This window comes from Meles meles, chromosome 18, assembly GCF_922984935.1.
Source record: "Meles meles chromosome 18, mMelMel3.1 paternal haplotype, whole genome shotgun sequence".
Taxonomy (NCBI): domain Eukaryota; kingdom Metazoa; phylum Chordata; class Mammalia; order Carnivora; family Mustelidae; genus Meles; species Meles meles.
The window spans coordinates 40369409-40396536 of NC_060083.1; the positions used below are offsets into that span (position 1 = coordinate 40369409).

At 36.3% G+C, this 27128-nt stretch overlaps 1 protein-coding gene across 1 annotated transcript in view; it reads left to right on the forward strand.

Annotated features, from left to right (window-relative positions):
• SKAP1 (src kinase associated phosphoprotein 1) overlaps positions 1 to 27128 on the forward strand; it is a 276798-nt gene that overhangs the window by 67735 nt on the left and 181935 nt on the right. The window contains exon 4 of the mRNA XM_045986519.1: positions 7042 to 7158. Within this exon, the coding sequence (XP_045842475.1) occupies positions 7042 to 7158 (117 nt within the window). The remainder of the gene's footprint in view (positions 1 to 7041; positions 7159 to 27128) is intronic.

Below are 27128 nucleotides of genomic sequence, written 5' to 3' on the forward strand. Positions count from 1 at the left end.
GTGAGAGATTTTTGTTGTTGATGTTGTTGTTATGTGCTGTTTTCATACCTGGACAGGAAACCCTGTTTGAGGTGGGGTAGTCACTGGAAGGCTGAATCTTGTCACCGTCTGCCATTACAGCTCCCTGGTACTGGAGGTCTATATCATTCACAAAGAAAACTTACCATTCCTCAAGATGTTAGAAGTTGTTTTGTGTGTTCAGTCCTGCTAATCTTACCCATAATCTATTCTTTACTGTATATTGTTTTATTTTTACCCTTTGGACCTCCATAAAACTTTTCTTATGCTGCCCTTAGCCTGTAGATCCTGTAGTTGTCTCTGTGTGTGTGTGTGTGTTTAAGATTTTGTTTATTTATTTATTTGAGAAAAATAAAGAAAGTACATGAGTGGGAAGAGGGAAAGAGGGAGAAGGAGAGAGCATTTGAAGCAGATGCTGCCCTGAGTTCAGTGCCCAGTGCGGGGCTCCATCCCACAACCCAGAGATCATGACCTGAGCCAAAATCAAAAGTCAAGCATTCAACTGACTGGGCCACCCAGGCGCCCCTAGGTCATGTATCCAACTGGTCTTATAGTTTCTTTCAAGAAGAGATGTTGGCAGGGGCTCCTGGGTAGCTCAGTGGGTTAAAGCCTCTGCCTTTGGCTCAGATCATGATCCCAGGGTCCTGGTATCAAGCCCTGCATCGGGCTCTCTGCTCAGCAGGGAGCCTGCTTCCTCTTCTCTCTCAGCCTGCCTCTCTGCCTACTTGTGATCTCTGTCTGTCAAATAAATAAATAAAATCTTTAAAAAAAAAATCACTACAACGATAGTACCACAGTAAATTTGAACCCGTGAACCGAACAGCTCCTTCTTCATGAAATCACTGACCACATTTGACTTTGTTGATTAGTTCCATACCTAATGGAACTACTAGTATTACTACTATTTATAATAATTTATACTTTTGATTGTAGATTTATTTTACTGAAGTAAAGAAAAAACTAATTAATAACACATGCCATAAATTCAAGTCACTGGCTGTCATTCAGTATGCTTTGCCTTTGAGTAATGATCGTAATTTATAAAGCGTACAGATTTGGAGACAGTACAGCTCAGTGGATTAGAACTAGGCTTTAGTAATCAGACAAGGTGGGGTTGAAGCCTAGCTCTGTAACTTATGAGTCACTTACTGGACTTTGCGTAAGTTATGCAATCTCTGTGTCTCACTGTCTTTATCCGCAGCTTTGAGACAATAATATATTGCAGGACTATGTTGAGAACTAAATGAGATCATACACGAAGAGTCTTGACCTAGAGCCTATACCCAGTAAGACTTCAGTAAAGCTGTTATTTTTTATTATTGCTATAACTGACTTTCTCCTCTAAGTCAAAACATGTTGAGAATTCAGTTGAATAGCTTCCTAACAAGAATTAAACACTGAGAATGCTGTGGTCCAAGGAAAACAGAACTATGAACCAATAATTCCAGGTTATGATTGCCTGGTTGACATATGATAAATGAACTTATTGTCCAGCATATTTATCCATATAGACCAAATACTTAAGTTTTCATGTTTTGAATTCTGTCAAAATCTCATTCCTATTGAAAATATTCTAACTCAGCAGGCTCCATTTTAGTACCAGTTAAACAATGACAGTGGTAGAGGGAATGTGTTGTTATAAAGCCAGAATGATTGCTGACAGGCTATAATTTGCTTTATGAAGTGTGTGTTGTCACATATACAATTATCTGGTTTATATTTGTTGCTGTCAGCCTTCCAGTTTGTTAATGTCCAGGAGGAGTGCCCTGTGTGAAACCTAAGAAGGGTTAAAAATCTTAGCGTTTTCTGGTGGGGGAAGGGTAGGAACAGAAGGGTTCACTTGGTGGCTACCTTTTTTTTTTCCTCTTTCTTTTTTAAGAACGAGGGTGATGCTACACACTGCAGCCCACCCTACTGGTCAAAATGAAAAACTGCATCATAAAGGATCCCTTTTCTGAAGGAGGGGGAAAAATTTTTTCATTTGGTTCCCATGGGCATTTTCCTGTCCAACCCCCAAATGACAAAAACGTAGTTCCTTAGGAAATATTATTAAGCTACGCTACCCTTTCGGTTGTAGCATCAAATCAATTTTATTCCATTTCTGATCATTTAGACTGTGCTAGTCTCTGCAATGATAACCCTAAAAGTTCTTGGGAAGTCTGTTATTCTCTGCATGATAAAAATAGTACAATTAGTAAACAGTATCATGAGCTAAAAAAAAAAAAAATTGACCTTAGGTTCAATTTATTTCATGTACATTTGAGATCTTATTGGAGCAACTTTGTAAAAGAATGATAAATGGAAACTTTCTTTACCTGGGCTATCATTTGTTCTGTAGACTTAATGACATTCAGTACTATTACACTCACTGCCAGGGCCTTGGAGGGGAAAAAAAGAATATTTATATATTGAGTTATGGCTAGATGTAGGAGGTGGGGGGAAGAGATGGGCAGGAAGTCAGACTATACAATGGAGAAGAATTTGAGACCTTCACTACACATGGATTAATCACAAGAACTAACCACGCAAATCCAAATGGATATTTAGAAACCAGTGAAGCCTCTAAGATGGTCTGTGGGAAACACTATACATTTTCTAATGCATGAGTATGTTCAAAATGTTATCTAATTTATAACAGAAGTGTTGACAGAACTTTAGCTTTGGTGTTGCAAATGGGCTCCATAACATATTAACATGGGAGGACCATTTCACATATATGGGCACATATGTACCCAATCTATTTCTGTAGTTGGTGTTATATTCAATAACTTAGGTGGATGGTTATAATAAGGAATAATACTCTGCAGTTTTTTCCAGTCTTACCTTAGTTCAGCTTTGGGAACTGCATTACTATTAAATTGGTCCATGAAAACCTGGCAATATTAATGCTATCAAGCATGAAAACTAACTGGATTTGGATCAGGGACTTTTATTTATAGCATTTTATTTAGAATTTATTAGTTTAAAGAGGGAGCTGTGTGTCTTATGGGTTTTTAAATATTAAAGAGTCAAGTCATGTGTTCCCTTCCAATAGCAACAATAAAAACAAAAGTCAAAAAATTGCTGATAATTCTACATTAATTTCGATTTCTTTATTTTATCCTGAGATACTTGGTGAAGTGATAGCAAACCCTGGGACTTTTGAACCATGCTATAGAAACACTTGGTTGCAGATGTGGATAAAGTCTTTATAACACAGCTCACAATTAATTAGAAGTAAAAGATGATGGCTTCATACTAATGTGAAAAAACCATTGAGCCTTTATATGTCAAATAAGCAAACATCTATTTATGTCTTATCTATTTGCTATTGTTGTGTTACTTTTTATGATTAAACTGCATTCCATCTTTTCTTTTCTTTTTTTTTTTTTTTTTCATTTCTTTGGTGAAGTTGTCATTATGGGCTGTTTTTGTCCCCAAATAGTACCCGTAAGTTCAGAATCAGATGGGTTTGCTGTGAGTCAAAATAGCTAGAAGGGAAATATCATCATGGTTCATTTTCCCCCTCCCTGTTTTATTTGGAATTGAATTAGGAAATGAAAGTTTTTAGCAGTTTAATTCACTTCTCCATAAAGTTTATGGAGCAGCAACAGCTGGTTGAATCCATGGCAGAAAAAAAAAAGCCAACTTCTAGTGGCCAAGCTATTGTTTCAGAATTAAGGGGGAAAACTCATTAACTGTTAATGAAAACACTGGGAATAAAAACAAATAGCACAGAAACCCTAGCAAATAATTACCTCACACCTGACACAAAGCTGCTTTATATTTCTGCTCCAAACCTCAGAAATTCTCAACTTATCATTCTACGAAGCATGAATGAAATTGAGTTTGATTCTCAGGAAAGAACAATAGAGAAATCATCCCCCTTATAGGCCCCCAGTACCATACTCAGTGGAGAACCTGCCCTTGAATATACTAAGGAGTGTATCTAGCGCCCAATTCTTAGGACGCTTAGGATAGAGGAGTAAATTACCAGCTAATAGCAGATGAACCCTTGATATAGTTTCTCCAGATCTTGTTTAGAAATACAAAGAAAAGGGACTGGAGGTAGTGGACGTGATTAATGGAGATATTGTGTGTTAGAATATATATCTGTATAGAAATATATTGATTCTGAGCAAGTTGCAATGGGAAAGTGTGTCTCTAGTGGCAAGGGGTCTTGCTTGTGAGAAAGCCACTCTAAGCAATGGAGTTCAAAGCCCTAATTGCAGAGCTGCTGAATGGAAGTGTCTGTCACTATAGTTTGTGATCATTTATGTCTGATCCCACCGGAGGACGGTAGTAGTCGCCTGGAACTGTGATTCTCAGAGCTGCAGATGAATCCAGCAATCACTTGCGGTTATGTTCTAAGGAAAAATGATGTTCTAAACTTAAACAAATCCAAAATGACCACAGTAATTGCTGGTTCTCCTATAAAACTTTTCACCCATGCATCTTGAGTAGTTATAATCATTTTAATTACACGGGAGTATCTATTTATATAGTGTTATAGGCCTTTTTCTGTGTGTGCCCAAGGGAGTTGGGCCACTCGATGTGACACTAAAAACACTTATAGCAACATTTCCATCATCAGGAACAAATTACGTTTGGATGTAAAACATATTTTTAAACGTTTCCCCCGCCACAACCATTTTTAGTACTAACCCAGGCTCTGTTTTTGCTTCATTGAGTTGTATACCTTTGTTGTCGTATACTTCACAAAGGCATGGTCTTACATTTGGTACAGGGATGGCTATAAAAAGCCCACCTTGGGTAACTGTGTTAAACCCAGGGAAAACACAGAAGTGACTTTTCCATCTGAAGCTGATAGATCGAATGCTAAATCCAGGCAGGTATTTGGTATTTTGGATGAGATTTTTAAAATGAAAACTCTAAATTTAATTGAATTGGATCCTGGATCAGAAAAAGGATACTACATCTAAAATTAGTGATGTACTACTATATGTTGGCTAATTAGATTTAAATTTTATAAAAAGAAAAAAGAGAGAAAAAGGACCTTAGTGGGAAAACTGGTGACATCTAAATAAAGTCTATAGTTTATTTAATAGCCGTGTAGCAATGTTAATTTTTTGGTTTTGACAGAAATACCCTAGTTATGTAAGAAGTTGGGGGAAATTGGGTGAAGGGTATGCGGGAACTGTCTGTACTATCTTTGTAATGCTTTCAATAAATCTAAAATTATTCCAAAATAAAATGTTCATTAAAATACAGCAAAACAAAGTCCCACTTGATCGGCTTTTTTTTTTTTTTTTTTAAAGCCTGGGATGCTAGAAAATGTAAGAGTAACTTTGTCAAATTTCTGAAGCAAGCGGAAAACCTTGAGTCTAGAACAACAGTTGATAAATAATGTTCCGTATACCTACAAATGTTAAATTTTGCTTGGTAACCCAAACTACTTCTTTTTTTAAAAATAGATTTCGGCTTGGCTCACAATTTTAAAATTCCTTTAACCTCACAGCTCACTTTCAGGTTACCTGCCAAGTGGTCCGATTAGATTGTTTTGGTAATAGAATTTCAGTGGATTTGCAAATTCCACTGATGCAAAATTTCAGTACTTTAACCCTCAGTCCAGTATTTGAGAATTTTTCTGGCTATAAGGGAAATTTCACAGCGATACTTAAGCATAACTGTAATAAGCTTTGTATCCTGATCTATGGCCCTAATAAAGGAGAGGATTTGTTCTGGCTCTGGCCAGTACTGCCGTGAGGTTGTTGTTTGTTGTTGTTGTTGTTTTTAACTTTTCTTTTCCACAATCAAGTCCATACTTTTTTCCTAAAGCCCTGTATGTGCAGGTGTTCAAGTCAGTTATGGACAGACAAGCTACCTACCATCAAGCGTTCATAGAAGAGACTAGCCATCATCATCTAATTTATGGAAAGAGAAGGCTACAGCCATTCTCTTTTTTATCATTTTATATCCTCCCTATCCTTCCAGTTTAATTGTAGGAAATAAACCTTTAAAGTGAAGCAATACAGATTCTATGTAGGTTGTTTGGTTTCACTGCTCCCTCGTTGAAATCCAGGGCCAAAACTCGACAGTGTTTACTGAGATTAGCATTGGTGATTTCCTTTGGAAATTAGTATTTGAGATAATATTAAATTCAGTTGAAAATCCCCTTTTCATGTTTGTGAAATGAACTGAGCAGCTGTTGGTGTCCTTTTATCAGCAGACTGTACCTCTGTTTGGGGGATTTTAAGGAAAGCCATTTGCAATGCAGAGCCTTTTCTTCCGGTTTCTGAATGATCGAACATCTTCTGTCTGAACCTTTTAAAGTATCATAATAGCATGGGCCACTTATACAAAATATAATCCAATGTATGTTGAAAACACCCAAAAGGGATTAGCATTGTTTTAATTGCATAATTCAGTATTGCATATACATTACCTTTCATCAAAGCCATTTTACAGAACAAATATTACCTTCTTAGGGCTTTTAGAATTCCTAAGGGGTTGGTTGCATAGGCTGTAAACTAGAATTATAAAGAGAGAATTTCTTAAGATTGCAAAACAAGTAGTGATTTAAATTGGAATAGAATCCAGCAAAGTCTAGGTTCTCTCTGTTTTCAAGTCTCTTAGTTTTTAGAGAAGGAAAGAATATTGACCTGTTACATTGTATTATGTATAGGTTAACCCTTTGTGTGATTTATTCTGTTCCATTTAGCAATATAAACAGAAACAGGCATTCAGGGTAAAGGTTGCAATTAATGGAAGCCAATATTTATGAATATGTATATATATAGTTTGTGTTTTCATTTTAAGAACGATGGAAAGTGGCAAGAGGTGTCCCCACTCTATGGTAACAGTTTCTAAGTTCTAGTCAGTTAGCTGAGTGGAAAATTTCCCATCTAGGTAAGTTGGTTCTTACTCATCTGTTTCTCATATGTTAATGGATAGCGGCCATGTCCACCAAGTAAAAGATTTATCTTTCAGAGGACGGCAAGGATGAATATCAGGACACATCGACAAAGACCTTTATAAAGATGTCCAATGTATGACCTTTTTTCTTTCTTCTTTGTCCCTTAGGGGGAGACCAAGCTGAAAGTTACCTCGGGCAGGACAGCTCCGATGATAATCAGAGTGGAACTCACGGCCCTTCTCTCACATTGGATGCACCTTTTTTGCCTGATTATCAGGATGAGGGTGAGTGTCATCTTCCTGGATTTTGGGTTGATCAGGCTGCTTTGTTACTTTTTGTCTTGGTGTTTTTGCCTTTTGTCATGTTGAACCATGTGAACTTCAGTGGGTTCTCTGTATTGGTAATCGCTAGTTTGCAAAAAACAACAATTTGTTTCATTGTGGTGCTGATCCTTCTAGGTAATTCAATACTTCTGAAGCTAATGTATTTAGGGAAACACTAATTCTATACTGGAGCAGGAAGACATCATTATTGATCTTTTTCTAAGAATTGTAGCTCAAAAGCTAAGAGAACATCTTAAAATGGCAGGGCCCAGTTCACCATCTTTCAGATTTCTTAGTTTCACAGAGTTGCACGAGAATCAGAGTTTCATTTAGTGATTTTTGGATTATTGACTTATTGTGGATTATTTGAGGCTCTTGAGGTCATCATATCATAATAAGATTTTTTTTAAAGATTTTATTTATTTATTTGACAGACAAAGATCGCAAGTAGGCAGAGAGGCAGGCAGAGAGAGAGGGATAAGCAGGCTCCCAGATCCAGGGCTCAATCCCAGGACCCTGAGATCATGACCTGAACCGAAGGCAGAGGCTCAACCCACTGAGCCACCCAGGTGCCCCAAAGATACAATTTGTATTTATGCTTCTCCCATATCCCTCTCTAACCATATTGATGTTGTTCAAGAGGAAGGGGAAGCCACAAGAACCACAATGTAAATCTTCCTGGAGCATTAATTTTACTTGAAGATTTGGGAATGGGAGAGTTAAATAATTCAACTGTTATAAACATTACTTTTATATTAAAAACACATTGGTATGTAATAGAGCTGGGGTGTAAAATGTACATGAATTTTTAAGATACATGAATGTAAAATTTTTGGCTAGGTGGCTGCCAGTTTCTGGCTCAGGCTCAGAAAGCCCAAGGGGGGGGGGGCGGTTCACTGTGTCTCTTCTGGCGTCTGGCCACTTGAACAGACGGTTTGATCATCACTGATGCACACGGTTATCTTACCAGAGTCTCTCTTGTGCCTTTTCGGTGGGGGAAAAAGGTAGACATGCTACTAAGCTGAATATTAAATTGGAACATATTATTCACTTAGGGATTGGGAGTAGAGCTGGTAAACTATTCCTTATTTCTCTTTATTGGCCTGCAATCATTCAATTTATTTTTCTTTCAAATTTCCCTATGACTCTGGCATTTTCTAGGAGTTCGTAATCCCTAATTCCTTTCTCTTTTTAACTTATCCACTAATTCTTCTTTTTTCTTAAGTTTTTATTTAAATTCCAGTTAGCATATAGTGTAATATTAGTTCACTCATCCATTCTTATTTCATTTAGCCTTTTTGGCAAATCAGGTTTTCTCCCTTTCATTGCATTAATAACATCCACATCAGAACTATGGATTCAGTCATACAGAAACATTTTATTTGGTCTGAGCTTTTTTAGAAACTGGGCCTTGCAGTTTAGGATCTGTATATTGACTCAAGTGTACACTAAAAGCATTGTTTGGATTGCAAGCTTAATGATTACACTGGTAGTTTATTAATAATTTTAGAAAATTAACAGGGCAAAACCAACCTTTCATTTGTTTTTGATTAATCCAATGCCTGACAGAATTAGAACAATACTACCTCATTAATCCATAGGTCACTTATTTGGTATTTCCAGCTTTCCCAGACACAGCTGAGAACACAATCAGTAAGCCAGAAGGACCTCTAAGTGGAAATGGGTGTTCCTGAGTGTGGTGTTAACACTTCGGTAACTCAGCCTTGGGAAAGCCCCGAGGCCTTCACTGGAGATTCCTCTTTTTACACATTTCTAACCACGACAGTGGTTTGATTTCTCGAACCCATAGTAGGATAAAACATCAAATTTAGAAGAAAAGCCACTTTAGAGACATCAATTAACAAATAATATAGAGGTGAGACACAGGAACACAACTAAAAATTTATGCAGGAAACAAAATTGGTAAACAAAACAAAATTTGTATGGGAATTCAAAAACATGGCACTCTGGGGCCGTATCATATTGTAGACAGAAACTAAGAGCCCAGTGCCTTTAATAAAGTAAAACGTTTCAGCTAGCCCTTAGGAAGCACTTACTGTGTACCTGCACCTGTGTTCTAAGTACTTTGCATCTGTCATCATTTAATCCTGAGGATAGCCCGAAGAGGTAGATAGTAGGATCATCCTCATTTTACAGAGAAGGAAACGGAGACCCAGGGAAGTTAACGGATCTGAGATCACACAGTTAGTACACAGTAGTACCAGGATTTGTAATGATGCAGTCTAGCTCTGGAACCTCTGCTCTTAACCACCCTACTATCTTTACCACTATCCTTATCCGGATTATCAGAAAAGATGGATTCATGTTCCAGACATTTTGGTTAAGACTATACGGATATATAGTTTGCTTAAAAGTATTTTCATTAAAAAGAGTTGAAATTTTAAAAAAATACAGTGTTGAAAGAGGTAAGTCTAGTGTCTAGAAGATTCCAGTGTAGAAACTCTGCTCCATTAGGTTCCTCATAAGAGAGGAGCTAACTAGATCAGTAATATTAAATTCTTACTTCATAGATCTACTTTTTAGTTTCATGTATAAAAGTTAAGAGAATTCTCCAAGTTAACACAGTCAACGATAGATAGGAATAGATTGTTCGTATGTTAAAAATTTGGTTGTAGGATGATGTTTATTTTTACAAAGTATTTTATCTATTCATTTTATTTAAAGTGTCCCTTTTTAAGGTTTTCGTTTAAATTCTGGTTAGTTAACATGCACTGTAATATTAGTTTCGGGTATACAACGTACCGGTTCAACACTTCCATACAGCACCCACTGCTCATCATGACAGGTGCACCCCTTCATCCCCTTCACCTACTTTACACATGCCCCATCCACTTCCCTTCTGGTAACCATCTGTTCTCTATAGGTAAGAGTCTGTTTCTTGGTTTGCTTCTCTCTCTTTTTCTTGCCATGTGCAACAACATGGTTGGAGGTAGAGAGTTTTACACTCAGCAAAGGAGTCAGTCAGAGAAAGACAACTACCATATGATTTCACTCATATGTGGAATTTAAGAAACAAACAAACAAGAGGGGAAAAAGAGAGAAAGGGAGATGCTATTTAAATATGAGTTTTGGCAAAACATTGAAACTAGCCTGATGTGCCTGATGCCTAGTGGGTGCGATAAATGTTTGTTTCCTTCCCCTAAAAAGTAGTGATATGGGGCACCTGGGTAGCTCAGTGGGTTAAAGCCTCTGCCTTCAGCTCAGGTCATGATTCCAGGGTCCTGGGATCGAGCCCCACATCCGGCTCTCTGCTCCGCGGGGAGCCTGCTTCCTCCTCTCTCTTTGCCTGCCTCTCTACCTACTTGTGATCTCTGTCTGTCAAATACATAAATAAAATCTTAAAAAAAAAAAAGTAGTGATAAATACATATCCTATGCAATTAAGGAAAAGGTTATAAAGATGTTGAAAATTTCAGTAGGCGTTCTATTCTGTTCAACTAGATTTTACCATTACTGAGAACAACAGTAATACTTCATATGATACTTACTATTTTAACAAATACTTATTTAAAGATTACAGAGTAATAGCAAGGCACTGCACTGCTAAGCAGTAGGTGAAACATGCAGTAAAATATCAGTCCCAGTCCCTGTCCTCGTGGAGCCTACCATCTCACTGCAAAAACACACTATTAATAAGTAGACAAATGAACAAATATAAAGTCAGTGTCTTCGCTTGCTGATGGGATAGCTAAGGAAGAAAAGATATTCTTAACCTTTTTTTTTGTAGTGACAGTTATTTTAGACTTTCGGAATTTTATCTTTATTAGAAAAATGAAAGGTTACTGTTAAAATATTTAAGCATTGTTGTGCTCCACCTCAGCCACAACAGTGCCCTAAATGTACAGTTATAAAAGGACACATGGTCTGACCCGTCTACCCATAACTTCAGTGTGAGAATCAATAACCACGGTGCATGTCGTGTTTGTATCATGCTTTTGTGAAGACTACAAGAGCCCTAGAAGCATATAGAAGCTTGGCCAGGTGCACAGCTAAAAATGAACACCAAGGTTACAGGCTAACTCATGCATAAAAATGAGAGCATGTTGCTACCTAATCCCAATTTCTTCTCCTTTTGCTTTACAAATGCCCTCAATCTGGGAACAGCAGGCTATATACCCTGTAGAGAGAGACCCATAAGCGAGAGCATAGCCCCACCATGGGGAATGAAAACTGGCTAACAAGTAATAACATGCAGATTTCTAAACCCAAGGAGGCATAGTTTCTACCATATTAAAGGAAAAAAAGTGCAGTATGAAACACTGGATACAATTACTGTACAAAAGCCAGCCAGCTGTGCAGCTCAAGGTCTGATTGCTTTCACTGTCCAAAATATACAATGGATTTTAATGTGTTTATAAACTTATCTTGTTAGTGTACATTTTTAGAAGATGGGTCTACATACATTTTTTAAAGATGGGTTGGGGAAAGCATTCTATAAACAGGTTATAGTGACTCCTTCTGGAAGAAAAAGAAAAAATAGTTATTTTCTAGGAGAAGAAACCTAGAATCTGTAACAGTGTATTATTTATCATGTAATATATATTATCACATTCTAATTAAAAAGTAATGAATGAATATTGGACAAATAAATCTGGGAAGAAGTGAGAAAAATGTTCTTAGAATTTATTTTTTACATCAGGTTATCGAAGGTTAGAGAAGGTTCTTATTCTCCAGTGAAATGAAAGATAGAACTGGGAATGTTAAAGACCTCTAACCATTTTTGGAGAAGAAGAATAATAAGAGAAAGCCTGGTTTTGATCAATTTATTATACGCTACTACTTGATTTAAAAGGAATTATAGACCCATTAAAGTACAAATAGTGGTCATTTTCAACTCCATGTCTTTTCTGAAAGGTACATTAAAAGACATATAGAATATTTTGAAAATGAAGAGAATTAGTTTTTCACAGCTTTAGTTTAAGCACAGCTTTAGTTTAAGCACTTTTTTTTTTTTTTACATTTCTCTGCTTTCATTTTAATTCTGAAATAGAAGTCAATTTTTGGATTTGATATTATGATAATAATAGACTAGCTTTTGTTGACCCTTGTGTGTTTCATTTCTATAATAATAATAATAGGAAGAAAATACTATTTTAATATATTCCCTAATGAATGGAAGAATGTATTTTAAACACATCTACATTAGTATTGTGGGATTAAAAATGAAAGTTTAATTTATTAATTAGATTTTATTGATTAGAGGTTTTTTGGCTGGAATTCACATTTGTCTTAAATTTCACTGTACCAAAGTTAGAATCATGCATTCTGAAAGTTGGAAAGGATGATTGTAAGAGGAATCATTTATGGAGCATTTACTATGCTGCACTAAATGCTTTTTGTGGATTATCTCATTTAATTCTCAAACTGGCTCAGAAAAGAAAGTCCCGTTATCCCCGCTGTTTACAGGTTAAAAAACTGAAGCTTAGAGAAATTCAGTGACTTGGCCAAAAATGAAGTTATCTAATCCATGGTTGGGGGTTGAGGGGGGCGGTGGAGGAAGGGTTCCAATAGATTACAAGCCTGCTGCTTTGTGTAAAGCTTTGGTTAGCTGGATGTTTTTCCTCTGAACCACCCATTTTTATGGGCTTTACATCTCATTCTCCCTATTGCTTTTATTCCACCGAGTATAACATTCATTTGAAAAAATGAATGTATTCAAAGCTAAAAACTATACTCTAAATACCACTTTAACTGCATCCTTCAAAATTTGATATGTGCCTGCTTTCATTAGAACTTGCAATTCCATTCCAAGTATTTTGTAATTCCTTTGATGATCTCCTTTTTAACCTACGTATTATTTAAAAGCATTTGTGTGTGTGTGCATGTGTGTGTATTCCTGGTTTTTATTTTGGTTTGTTTTTAGGTTCTAGGGATTTTTAAACTTTCTTTTCTATTTTGACTTAATTTTTATTACATGATAATCTAAGAACATAGTCTATGTCACTTAGATTCTTTGGACTTTGTTGAGACTTCTTTTGTGACCTAGTAATGATCAATTTATGCTTAGGTGCTGTGTGGTTCCCAAAAATATTTATTGAACACACTCTTAACAGTTTTTAGTTTTCTTACTTTTTATTTATTTTATACTTTTAAATAGTACTCTTCAAATCTTTTATATCCTGGCTTTTATCTGCGGAGAAGTTCGTGTTAAAATCTCCAATTATAGTTGTCGATGTATCCATTTTTCTGTACTTCGCTTTACGTTTTCAAGGTCTTGTTATTAGATACTTACAAAGAGCTGTAATTTGTTTTAAAAGGCTTCCTCTTATTGAGCCAAAATCCTATCCCTAGAACTTCCATTTATTAAACTAGACTACCCATAGCACCCCCAACTGACTTTCTTCTACTCAAGGAGTATAAAAGATGTCTGTTCATAAGCCAGTTTGAGACCCGCGTTGCTCCGAGTCATGTATAAGGCCTGAGTTTAGAGTATAAATTACGTTGTTTCACAGGATAAATAAACTGCACGTCTTACAGTGTTTACTGAGGTATGTGAATTAACGATGCAATGGTTCGTGGTAAGTGACCTTACCAATCAGGTAAATCTTTGGCCACATCCTGCTGATGACTTCGGAGGAAAATGTGCATATTTGAGGGCGCCTTTACTTGGAATGTTAGAAACCTATTGTCGGCTCAGTCACCGGTATGGTAATAGGTGGGGAGAGTTAATGGGCTAAAAACAAGCTGTTTACTTCCCTCTCACTGGTAGGGTCAAGCCCACTACTTTGTGTGTATGTGTTGAAGATTTTATTAATTAATAATTAAATTGAGAGAGGGCGCATCTGCGTCTGCGAGTATGGGGAGGAGCAGAGGGAGAGGGACAAGCAGGCTCTGTACTGAGTGCAGAGCCCGACATGGGGCTCCGGCCCAAGACCCTGAGCTTGTGATCTGAGCCAAAGTTAAGAGTCGGATACTTAGCCACCTGAGTCACCCAGGAGCCCCTTTGTGTGAGTGTATTTTTTAAGCACATAAACGACATGAAAATATTTAGAGTTTTTACTAGAAACGGAGATAACAAATGTGACTCAAAATGGTCTCTCTCCATTTATGAATACACAACAAACATGCGTGCATACGTTCATGCATTCAAACAAGCATTTCTCTCATTTCCTTTGTATTCTTCAGACAGTTGCTTTCATCTTTGTTGCTCACAGGAATATTTTTCTTTAGTAAAGGCACATGACTCCTGTCAACCCTGATGGAGTGTGTGTGTGTGTGTGTGTGTGTGTGTGTGTGTGTGTGTGTCTACAGTGCACACTGCGGAAGAACCCAAAACTTACTCCTTTCCATGTCTGCGCTTTTGGGGGCAAAGAACAAATTCTACCCTAAAACGTACTTTCATAAGCATGTCAGACTTCTGAACAAGTTTCTGTTGGCTTCAGGTGAGTCCATCAGCTTTCAGATCATTGGGAGAAATTAAGGACCGATGTTGAGTTAACTGTGATAAGGGTAAGTGAGCTGTCACTCAGGATCGCAGTGGCCTCCTTCATGAAGATAAATGTCTTATTAGATCGAAGACATCATGTCGTTTATATAGTCTGGTATAAATCACAGACAAGGATGACAAACTGGGTCTCAAAGTTGACAGTAATTTATATAACTTAAACAAATGATTACCAAGGATTATACATGTTTTGTGAAGAATAAAAAAACAATAACAATTATCTGTCTATGAACTACCCATTTTTCATTCTTCAGCCTGGCACATTGGGCTGTTGGTGCGTGTTTAAACTCTAACCTTCCGTCCAGTACCCAGGAAGGCAGTCTCTCATGCGTTGATGGCTGGATATCTTCCATAATGCTTCTTTCACTAGAACGTACTCTACAAATTGAACCCAGGTTTTTTTTTACATAAAATCATGGCATTTTAGATCTGGAAGAAACTACTTGGTAATCATCTATCTAATCTCTGTTTTACCAAAGAGGAAAGTACGTTTTAAAGAGGCTAATGATTAGGTCCTCTATCTAGCAAGACAGAGCCAGTATGGAAACCAACACTGCTGCCCTGGGAGAGGCCTTCCCAGGCTCACACTGTACACCTTCCCTCACCTGCATGATCTCTACACACTCTTTGAGTGCAAACCCAAACGGCTTTGCAGGAGGCCTGATCATGTCTCTTAAGCTATTTCTTGCAAGTTTCAGTCAGGTTCTTCAGGTACATATGTCTCTCTAGTCAATGTATTTTTGTCAATGTATTCTTTTCCCAGAATGATTTGGGAGTAGTATGTTTTATAAAGAATTTCAGGGGCGCCTGGGTGGCTCAGTGGGTTAAGCCTCTGCCTTCAGCTCAGGTCATGATCTCAGGGTCCTGGAATCGAGCCCCGCATCGGGCTCTCTGCTCAGCGGGGAGCTTGCCTCTCTGCCTGCTTATGATCTCTGTCAAATAAATAAATAAAATCTTTCTAAAAAATTTTCAAAGGGCTCCAAAAATGCTAACAATTATAACTACGAGTGACATACAATAAGTCCCTGAATTGATCTGACATATAACTAATTAGTTAGCTTTTTTGGTCTTTTTGTCCATGGTATAGATTTTAATATATGCTAATGAAGAGTTAGCTATTGAGTATCTATATTGGATGCTTTTATTCATTCATGAGTTTAGAAGCTGTGTGGAGGATATGAAGAGGAATAGGATATGATGCCTTCCTTAATGAGTAAATAATCTAGTTGAAGAGAGAAGATTAGACACCCCCACAACAAAGTATACAATCCATAATCAAGTGGTGATTATCAGGGAGAGTTTGCAGGGGAAAAAAAAAAAACAACAACACTTGGTTGGACTTGCAGTGGTTTGGAAGAAAGTCAAAATAATATTTGGCCTGCGCCGTGGCCAAAGTGTTTTTAGAAGTCTATTCCAGACTGGGAGTATGGGCTGAAGTCCATTCTCTGAAAGGTCAAACCTTTATTGAGCTTCCACTATAATTAGTAGTGAAATAACTGTGGCCATTTTAAGTGCAAATAGTTGACTTTTAAGTGAGTGACTTGGCAAATGAGATTAAGCTTTTTCATTCTGCCTCGAGTATTGGTTGTTTCTCTCCAAATTCTAAAGTAGTCAACACGGTTAACAGTAATGTGGAAGTTCTAATATATGATTATTGAAGATGTTAGTGTGGTCATTATGGTGGTTGTAAAATGATATGTGGTGTTTTGGTTGTTAATGTAACATATTTATCTGATATATAAATCAATCAGAGGTGGGGAGGGTTTATATATCTTGTGTGCTGTTTGTTAAAAAATCTTATATACCATGCTTAATTACCTTGTTCTTAGAATCTATAAATGCATTATAATTAAACATAGCATCTGCCTTATAGATGAACACCGAATCACCTGAGGGTTAGCTCTCTTACCTAGAGCAGTCATTTCTAAAGTTCAGGAATTCCACATTCTCAGTACTCTCTCTATATATATGTGGATATATATATATAGATATATATTTTTTAATGGTGATTTGTTTTTCGAATGGTAATTTGGTGATTTTTATTTTTCTGCTATCCATAAATTCTTTGACCTATCATAGAACTCTGACTTTTCAAGCAAAAAGTGAATGTTAAAATGTTAGTTATGCTGTTTAAAACACTGTGGAGGGGCGCCCGAGTGGCTCAGTGGGTTAAAGCCTCTGCTCAGGTCATGATCCCAAGGTCCTGGGATTGAGTCCCACATCGGGCGCTCTGCTCAGCAGGGAGCCTGCTTCCCCCCCGTCCCCCACCTGCCTCTCTGCCTACTTGTGATCTCTGTCAAATAAATAAATAAAATCTTTAAAAATAAAAAATAATAAAACACTGTGGAAACAACTGTTCATCTAGAATATTGTTCTGTTAGGGGAAGATTGTTGAATTCACAAACTATATTATACTTGCGCTCTTGACTATGTTTCTGACTTTGAGTGGCAGCCTTTTTTATGTTGGGCCCTATGCAGCTTATGCCCAGACACACTAGTCTAGTGGGAAAGAAGGATTATACAGAGTAGTTGCTCAGGCTTGTAAAATTGGGATTTATAGGGGAATTGTTCCTTCGTGGAAAGTTTTCACTTATAGAAGCCTTTATCCAACTTAGAAATCCATTTCTATAAATTGTTAGGGTATAGCTTACATTATACTTTAGTACAATGCTCTGAAAGATAAGCATCATTGTTGTCATGGTTAATTTTATAATTAAGTTATTGCATAGTAATACTCGGATTTTTTTTTATCAACAAAACATAGGGTTAACTGAGATCACAAGCTCTCCTCTCTATAGATGATCATTATCATCATTGAAAGACATTTATGAATGCCTAAGAACACAGTTGGGCCTAGAGATTGTCACAGCTTAGGGGAAAAAAAATCACTTGAGTTATCTAATCTAGCCCTTCTAATGAATTCACATCATTCTTACTAATATCTCATTTAATTAATTATCAAATATAGCGATTATGCTTTGTACCCTTCCTTTGCAGGACATCTTGCCCGCCCAACTATTATTACTAATTTATTCTTCATGTCTAACCTAAACTTTTCCTTCCTTAGTTTCAGGCCATTGCTCTTTTCTATACTATCTTCTGAGACTGAATAATTCCCCTAATTCATTTATATTGTTACCTTTAGAAGGTTTTTAAAGACTATGAACATTTATCCCCAGAGTCTTCACTTTTCCAAACTACATAAATTTCAGTTCTCTTAATCCTTACCTCACTCTGCCCCTGTCATACTCTCCAGTCCTTGGGTATTTTATCACACTCCTTGATATTTTCCATTCCAAGGGGATCACCTAACCAAGAGAGCTGCCTTTTGGGGAGGGAAGTAATAAAGCGTAAAATCTCATATAAACCACGAGAAGATGCCTAAGTGTTTATCTGATGTTGGTGTTGGTGATCATCTGGCAGGCACACCAGTGTAGGGCTTGTTTTGGCATATGTTGGGATATATGTGTATTTTAATGCCTTAATGTATTATAGCCTGTTGTAATTGAATGTCTATAAAGTAGCAGTTAAGAGGGTTTTACAGACCTTAGAAGCGATCAGAATTCTCTAGCCCCCTCTTGTGGTAAAACAAAATACTACTTGGGGGCTTTCTTGGATTATCTGGTTTTGGCTGATGAGGAGGGCTAAAAATACATCAACTCTCAACATGTGAGCATAGAAAATGAATCAAAAATTTTAAAAATTATACACACACACACATATATAGGCATACATGTGTACCCAAGCGCACATACACTTGGATCTGAGAAGTTCCTGTTCTTTTATTAATGCCCTAAAATCTGAAAGATATTACTTTCTTACAACCGTCATTTCCGTATATTCTTATTACATAAGTTAGGATGAGGACAAATAAAATAAAACTATAATCTTGAGGGTTTTATATTCCTAAATATATAAATAAAGGAGGTTTGTATATGAGTTTTAAACCAAATTTATAGGTACTTTTTTCTTTGCCATTATAAACCCATGTGGTTAGCATTTCTAACAGATGTAAACAGATATCCTAAATCCCCTATAACATATTAATTTGACTGGTTTTATAATTTATTATTGTAGCATTCCTTCTATGGTAGACACATTCAGATATTCATAAAGGCCTAGTAAGTAGCAAATAGCTGAAGGGAAGACTGAATTGGCATGCAAATAAGTTCATGTAGCTTGCCTAGGGAAAAAAGTTTCTACAGACAGTACAAAATTATGTTTATTTTTCTAGGACACCACTGAAAGTAACACCTCTGTCTTAGAATAGTTGGTGTATAGAAAAGAACCAATGAGGAGTTGTTATTAATGTGCCTTACATGGCAACCCAGGAAGTGAAGACATTCAAATTAAACACTGCCCCTAAGTAATTTTTGTGTTTGTTTTTCTTTTTCTTTCTTTTTTTTTTTTTTTAAGCTACTCTAAAATTTTGAGTAATGGTTTTAGGTAGCTTGCCTTCATGTTCAGGTCACATTCTAATGAAAATATGGGGTCCTATCTGGAAATTCTGAGAACTCTAGAAATAAATGTGGGACCATGCTTTTTTAATATTAGATTTTTTTTTTCTACAAGGGAATATTGAATGTTGCACAAATTGAGACATTGCAGGAGAGGAATGGCATAGACATAGCAGAACAAAATGAAAAGGGGTTGGTCACAGGTGAAACAAGTGAGAATATTATAACAATTTAAATATTAAATAGAAAACTGATAGTTTTTGAGTGATTCTTTTTTCTTCCCTACTTGAAGAGATGACAAGTTTTTTAAATAGGGAAATTAATTCATTTTGTGTGCTTCTTTCTTAAGATATGTGAATAAAATTTAATCTCGGCTATTTATTAATTTGTGGTATTGACTTTCCTCTGAGTATCTGAACACAAACTTTAACAAACCTAAAAATAAATCCTCTTAAAAACAAAGTGTGAGTTTTAATAGGAGTAGTCTGATTTTTACACTTTTTCAAAAACAATGATTTGACATAACATTTTTGAGATTTATCTGTAATCAGGTTAGGTGATCGTATACACCCCGATTTTCTGATCTGTGTAGGGTTTCTCAAGCAACTACCTGATTTTTTTTTTCTATGTACATGCTGCACTTTTCATGAGACTGACTAATTTGTGGATTTTCATAAAAATTTTGGAACATTATTTTAGGTAGAGAAGCAGAAAATGACCCTTAGTTATACCCACACCATTTACTAGCATGTATATTTCAGTTGGTTTGGTCACCAAAAAATTGTGACTGCTCTTGGACACACTTTCTCTGACTACTGATTTTAAATTATATGTACGTATTTTCACAAAGCTCTCTGAAAAGTACATTCTTACTTAGAGATCTGTCTTCCCTTGGCTATTGGAAAAACATCTACTTAATTTTTATTTATTTTTTTTAAAGATCAATTCTAGAATAATTATATATTTACTTAAATCTATTAATCAGTTTAAGTTTGAATTATTTAGCATTAAAATTAGGGAAATTATAATAGTTTCTTGGATATTATAATTAATAATTATATAATATATAATTAATATATTATTATAAAAAATAACAGTATAATGTAGAAATTGTTTGCAAAAGTTTGACTTTTCAACCATAAGGAGGTGTCAGAGGGTCTTTTGGAGTATTGTAGTCATTGTTGATATAGGTTAGAAGAGATTTGCCTAGGAAATTATATCTGAGTTCTTATTAAGTGTCTTATTATAAATAATAACAATTTTCTTTATCACATTATTTGAGCTGAAAGGAAGATAGATGACTTGTTCCTTCCTTGTCTTCTCCATATGTGTAAATACCTTCTGCTGTAAGGCAAGTATCTTTCTGAATTTTCTTATGGAATACCAGGGCAATTCAAGGAGCTCTTCATATAAAATCTTCTGCATGTTTTCTTCCCCCAAAATAACAAATCTATTTAAATTTGATCGTGTTGCTTTTTAAGTGTTTGCCTCTTCATATGAAAACCATTAAAATTCACCTTCATTTAGGATGAGAAGCATTAAAAAGGAGCCAAACAGAGAAGACTTTTACTACTTTTTAAACTTGTTCAAATCCTGCTTTTCAAAAAAAGCAACTTCTCACTGCTTTTGTATCTGTCCAATGGATAAATATCAAATTTGTACTGTAATTTAATTCCAAATGTTACCTTTGAGGAAAGAAATGTTTCATGTAGTGTTAAGGGACAGTCTTGCCAGTGGAAAACCTTTTTCGACTATGTGAGAGGTCCCAGCTTACCTGACTGAAAGAGAAAAATACATGCCTGAATAATGACTTGGCATATCAGACACAAGAGATGTTGGAGAAGTTGGTATTAATTCCAGTTCAGTTAGGAAAGCTAGGTTACTCCATGTCTGGCAAAAATACATGGGGGCTAACTTGTGAAGGCGCATAAATTCATAAACGTTTAAGATGTTTACCTTTCATAACCGATGGTGGCCTTCCTCTGGCATTTTTGCTGTTTCTTACATTCTTTTTGTTTGCTGGTTTGTTTTAAGAAGTTAGTTAAGGGGAAATCTCTGGAAAGGTGCAAGTGGTGATTTGATAAATTCGAACAGCTGAGTTCGTAATGAGGCACGTTTTACAGTCACTTACGATCATTACAGTGTGATATACTGTGGGTTTCAGTTATGACGGCTACAGTCTGACTCACTCTCCGTGGCAGAGCAGAGGTCGCGGTCTCGCACTGCAGAAGCCAGACCGAGGTAAAAAGTTTTCTCTTCCTGTATAAAGTAGGCAGAAATTGAATTCTGTCTGATTTAGTTAAAATGTTCTCTAAACTCTTAACCAACTGATCACTCACAATAATTCTAACATATTCTGTTTTCAGTCCAAGTGATATAGGAGCATGCCTGGTATGATTTTCAATATATGGCCAAGGTGTAAAATTAAGAAGAGATTTTGAAAGAAAGAAAGAAAGAAGTGAATTTTTTTGCACACTCTGCTAAATGAATTACTGGAATTCCAATAAGGAATTAGAAAAACCTAAAAAGCAGTATGGGTTTTATTTTTCCCTCAATCCTTTCAGCTCTCATAAATGTCTCCATGAAACCTATATCTGCAGGGTTAGAAAAGAATATATCCTATAATATTTACCTGATCAGGGCGATTTTTAAAACATGGCATCTCAGTGTGAGATATTGACTGAGGTGGGCTGGCAGGTTTACTGGCCCAGCAGATACAGAAGAAGGTTTGCAGTAAATCCATGTGGTAAAAAACCCCCCAGAAGTTTTTGATTAAGAAACTTTTACTATCCTTTTAAAATGAAATATGCTGGTCATTTTTTAAATGATAAAAGCAGATATTTTATGTCATTGTCTGAGTCAGTTTCTGAAATATATTTTAATGAGTTTGTTATATGGAAGTTTCTGGATTTCTAAAATGCTAACTTAGACCACCATCCAGCATATCCAGTGAATGTATTAAAAAGAAATGATAAACATAAGCCTATTCAGTAAAAATTAAGAATAAAATTTTATATCTGAAGCCAGGAAGCCTACATTCAGAGAAGGGTTAATAGTGTTATTCTTTTAGAAATGTTATCATTAAAGCTGTAGTAATGTTCTAAACTCTGCTGATTGGCAAAATTAAAGAAAAAATATTTTAAGATAACAAATGTAATTTTTAAAAATATCTGTAGTTTTTAAAAAACAAACTAAAATTATGAAGTGGTTTCTACAAGTGCATTACAGGTTACATTCTATTAGAGTCAGTAAAAGCAATGATTAATTTAAAACATAATGTGAAATGACTCTCTTAAGTGGTAAACAATTTTATTGGGCATATGAATTTAGAAATAATATTTTGTGTGGAAGTTCATAATTAGAGTAATTTTATATTTCACTGAGAATGAAATTTTGAAGTCTGTGCCTATTCCCTCAAAAACCACATGCTCAGTGAATAGATTCTCCCTTTCCTTAGATGTTTTATTAACAAGTCCTTGAATTTTGCATAAAAGCCAGTGTTCAATCCAACTAGACTTTTAAAAAGTCTTATATGATTGAGTATTTTAAAACTTTTTGATTTAATGAGGTAAGAACAGAGGTTAAAAGAGATCCATGTCTCAAATAGATTTTTGGTTGCTGTTCAAGAAGAGCCATGTGTCCATATACCCTCCCAAATTAAACTTAATTTTTAAGAAATCCTCAACACCACAGTAACAAAAACTGCTCCTTAACTCCTGGGAACCCTACGTTCTACTCCACAATTTCAGGAGAAACAGCTAAAACAATCGGCATCATTCTTCACCTAGATAATGCTTTCTCTGCAGCTAATAGCTCCTTGTTCATCAAGGAAACGAATGTGCGTGGAGGTGACATGCTCTTCACCCACTGCTCTTTGTTCTAGGGTCCCTCAGACTGATTATATCAGCCTCAGCACTGACAAATAACCCCCCAAACTTTAACACTATGTTAAATTGAGTTATGAGGTTTTAAGGTTACACTCCTCTGGCTGAAGGTTGATTGTCTCTGAGAGATAAAGGAATCGTGCTCAATGATAACAGAATCCTTTATCTCTTGCCATGGGATAATCCCAGTTATTGAACTCAGAGCTCTATTTGGTGACTTGGTCTCTCTCTCTCTCTCTCTCTTTCTCTCTCTCTCTGTCCTTCCTCTGGAATGACTGGGTACTAGATTGGTTTTCATTACTCTTCACCTCCTCCCTCAGGATTAGTTCAGAAAGACCCACAAGTGGCAGATGAAGGAACAAGACAACTCAAGCAAACAGAGCAACTCCTTGAAATACACTGTCACTTAGGGTGTACCAACTGCTAGAAGCAAGAGACTTGGTTCTTGTTTGCCCCACTCTTGGCAGCATGAATGTGTTAGAGGGTCTGAGGATGCAAAATGTTTCCCTTCCCCTTCCCGCAGCCCTCCAATTTCTCATGCATGTGTTTAATCTCTGTTAAAATAAAAGTTGTGATATTTGGATTATGCTCTGAAGGCATATATTTCAGACTTGTTGTCCAGGCATAATTTTAAGCTACAGCCTCTCTTGGTGACAGTGATGGGGTGACTGTTCTGTAATGCCAATCTTTGCAGTTCCAATCCGGCATGCTACTCCTTAAATGTCTTTGTAATACTTAAAACTACCGAGTGATGGCAAATTAAGACCTGTCTGATAAGTTGTGAATGCTCAATTTTTTCTCTATATCTTACCAACTTAGGATAACTGCTATGAGTAGAATTGATAATACCACAGCGGAAAAGTTTAGTTTAGCTGCATCCTAGGAATACCAGAGAAAGCCCTGCTTGGGAAGAAGTGTTTAAATAATGCATAACACCATCCTACAAAAGGTTTACTAGCCTGACCTTCATCACCAGCAACAATCACTTAGCATCTAACTATGCTGGATATATGGCACTCTCTAAAGTGAATTCATAGTACCTGCCTCTATAATAAATTTGTTGAACTCATACCATATGCCAGACAGCTTTTTTTTTACATACATTATCTCTAATCATCATTACCACTGCACAGCATAAGTATTATTATTCCCATATTACAGATGAAGAAACTGAGCCTCAGAGAGATTAATTTGCCCAAAGCCCTCAGCTAATTAAGTTGATCTCAACAAGTCTCTATGCATCCAAAGCCCATAATCTTTCCGACATGGCACACTGCCTCACAGAAAAAAACAACAACCTCTGTTGTTATTCCCTCAAATACTTGTGTATCCTGCTAAAAGGGAAAAGTAGAAGTTCTGGACTTACTTGAAAAAAGGCAGGCATGGTGCTAAGCATTTCCACAATTTCATTTAATTGCCTTTTAAGTCCAATATTCCAAAGCTAAAGGGCATCTAATTTCAGAGCTCATATCTACACCACATTGTCTAACAAGATTGTAGAGGGAGAGGAATGGTGCTCCAGCACCATAATGCTCTCCAAACAAACTTTCTTCAATGATGAAAATGTTCTATAATATTCATACTATTAACGAAACAGCTACCACCAGACGTAGCTACTGAGCACTTAAAATGTGACTTGCAAGACTGAGAAACTGAATTTTTAAAATTTATTTAAATTTAAATATACCTTTAAATGTTCTCTGGTAGCCAATAGCTACCATATCAAAGAGCATAGTTCTCAAAAAATGGCGGCTTCTTGACTAGCTAATCAAGACAACCTGGAAATAGTATTTCAGAAACTTCCTGAGAGATGGATTGGATGGAAGTTGGGTGGGCAAGGGAGAGAGGAAAGGAAGGCTCAGGCACAGGCCATGGCTGAAGAGGAGGTCAGGGGTGTGAGGTACATGAGTAGGTAGGAGAGTTATCAAGTGAATTTATGTGAGAAGCCCAGGGAAAACAGGATGTGGAGTGGAAGGAAAGTTGGCCTGGCAAAGTGCTTTGAAGAAGAGCATTAGAGCCCATAGTTAATGGATTTGCACAGATTGAAAGGTAAATAAAATCAGCATTTTTTTTTTTTCAGTATTTACCAGCTATAAATCGTTACTCGTCATTTTGATGAGTGGCTTTGGAGTGGGTTGTTTAAATGGCACTGCAATGTTTGTGTGTGGTAGAAGTTTGCAAGGTCCTTCTTCTACAGAATTCACAGAGCTCCTGAGTCATAGGGCTGTACGTTTCTGGGGCATGCCCGGGAGGTTGTCATTTATTCCTTCACAAGTACTCATTAAGTCATATATATCATTTTTGTTTTGTGTTAGTGCCATATCTAACCTTTCTCAAAAAACTGATTCTTTAAGACATTAAAATATTTTTTCATTATGAAACTATTTAAGCCCCTGCTAATGTCACTATTTGGTACACGCATGTAGTACTTTACAATTTAAAAATCTTGTTTTTGAATGCATCAACCCATTTAACCCTCAGAAGTCTCATGAGGCGAGTGGTGTGTTTGACTGATGGTGGGGTGGGAACTGAGCCGGAGATTTGTCTGGGTTCACGTACCTCTCATGTGGCAAAGCTAGAACCAGACAGAAGCTAGGCAATTGCAGGGTCTGAGTCCTCTGACCACACTCTTGCAAAGGTTGTTATTTTGGCCTTCAACTTCCTCTACAGGAATGAGTACAGATACCCCAGTGAGCTGTAGTACTTTGATGTGTGGGTTTCCACTTTTCAAATTAAGAAACTAAGGCACGTATAATCAGTAGTATTGTAATAACATTGTATGGTAACAGATGGTAGCTAACTTGTGGTGAGCATAGCATAACATAAAAAAAAGAAAGAGGAGAAACTGACGCACAAAATAATGTCAGACATGAGTCATCAAGCCTTTGGGTCCACCTGGCAATTTGCAGGAAAAACAGGAGAGAATATGTGAAACTGTGAGCATGCAATTAGCAAAATTTGGACAATGGGAAACTAAACAATTGAATATCCCAGCTTCTTCAATGAATAAATTATAAGGAAAAGACAGGGATGAAGGGCAAAGAGATTTATAAGCCATAACATTTTTTTACATGGGCAAATTTTTAAAAAGGAATGAAAAAATTAAGGTGCAGGTATATTGGAACCCCAATCTGAAAACCAGGATTTATTTTCTGTTCTACCACTTAGTATCTTGAGCTTTATGCCTTTCTGTACTTAAGTTGAAAGAGTGTTCCATTAGTTTCATATTTAGCAAACACTTTGGAAAATACATATTTAAACATTTCAAAAAGAAATAAGTGGTAGTTTCTCTTTTGTATGCTAACCCTAACGGTCTATTCTGAATGGCCATAAAAACTTTTGCCCAACCAGTCTTTTTATCACACACCTTGTAGTTATCACTTAAAACTGTTCTTTGGAAAGAAAGCATTTTGGACTGAGGAGCTTCGTAATAAGTTACCAGTGTTCTGTAAATCGTGATAATACTTGAGTTTATGGCCATCGGAACGAGGAATAATCTAGAAAAAACAGTAAGGAGAAATTATTGGATATGTTATTAATGTCCTGCTTTAAATTCTGATCTACAATCAATATAAGAATGAAAACAAACATAAAAAAAAGATTTCAAACATAAAAGGAATGAACTTATACTGAGTTGTAATATCCCAAGTGTTTGAATTTGCTCTGGATAAACCATTTAACACAAAATCAGTTCTTCACTCACAAGGGTGCTGAGTTTGCAGGAAAAAATTTTTTTCCAATGAGAGACAACCTTGCAGATGTCATTTCCAATCAATTCTGAAGCTCCAGAAGATTGAAGAGCCTGAGCCATTTGACCTGTAGAGTTTCCTACAGGCTATGATAGTTTCTTTTGTTTTTATCACCTCTATTTCCCCAGCTTTGAAACAAATGAACTTACCAAGGTTTTGAGAATAATATGGGACAGGAAGATTTTGACAGGCATACTAATTAGACTGGCTCATGCTAAAATAAACAATACATTTCCCCCCATTATCAGGGGGTTCTAGCAAGATGTATATACAAAGGTATTCATATTTTGGGTTGTTTACAGTAAAAGTGGAATTATTGATGCTTTACACCCTTGGAAGGATTAGGAAGTGTTATAAACTTAGTTTAACATGACTGT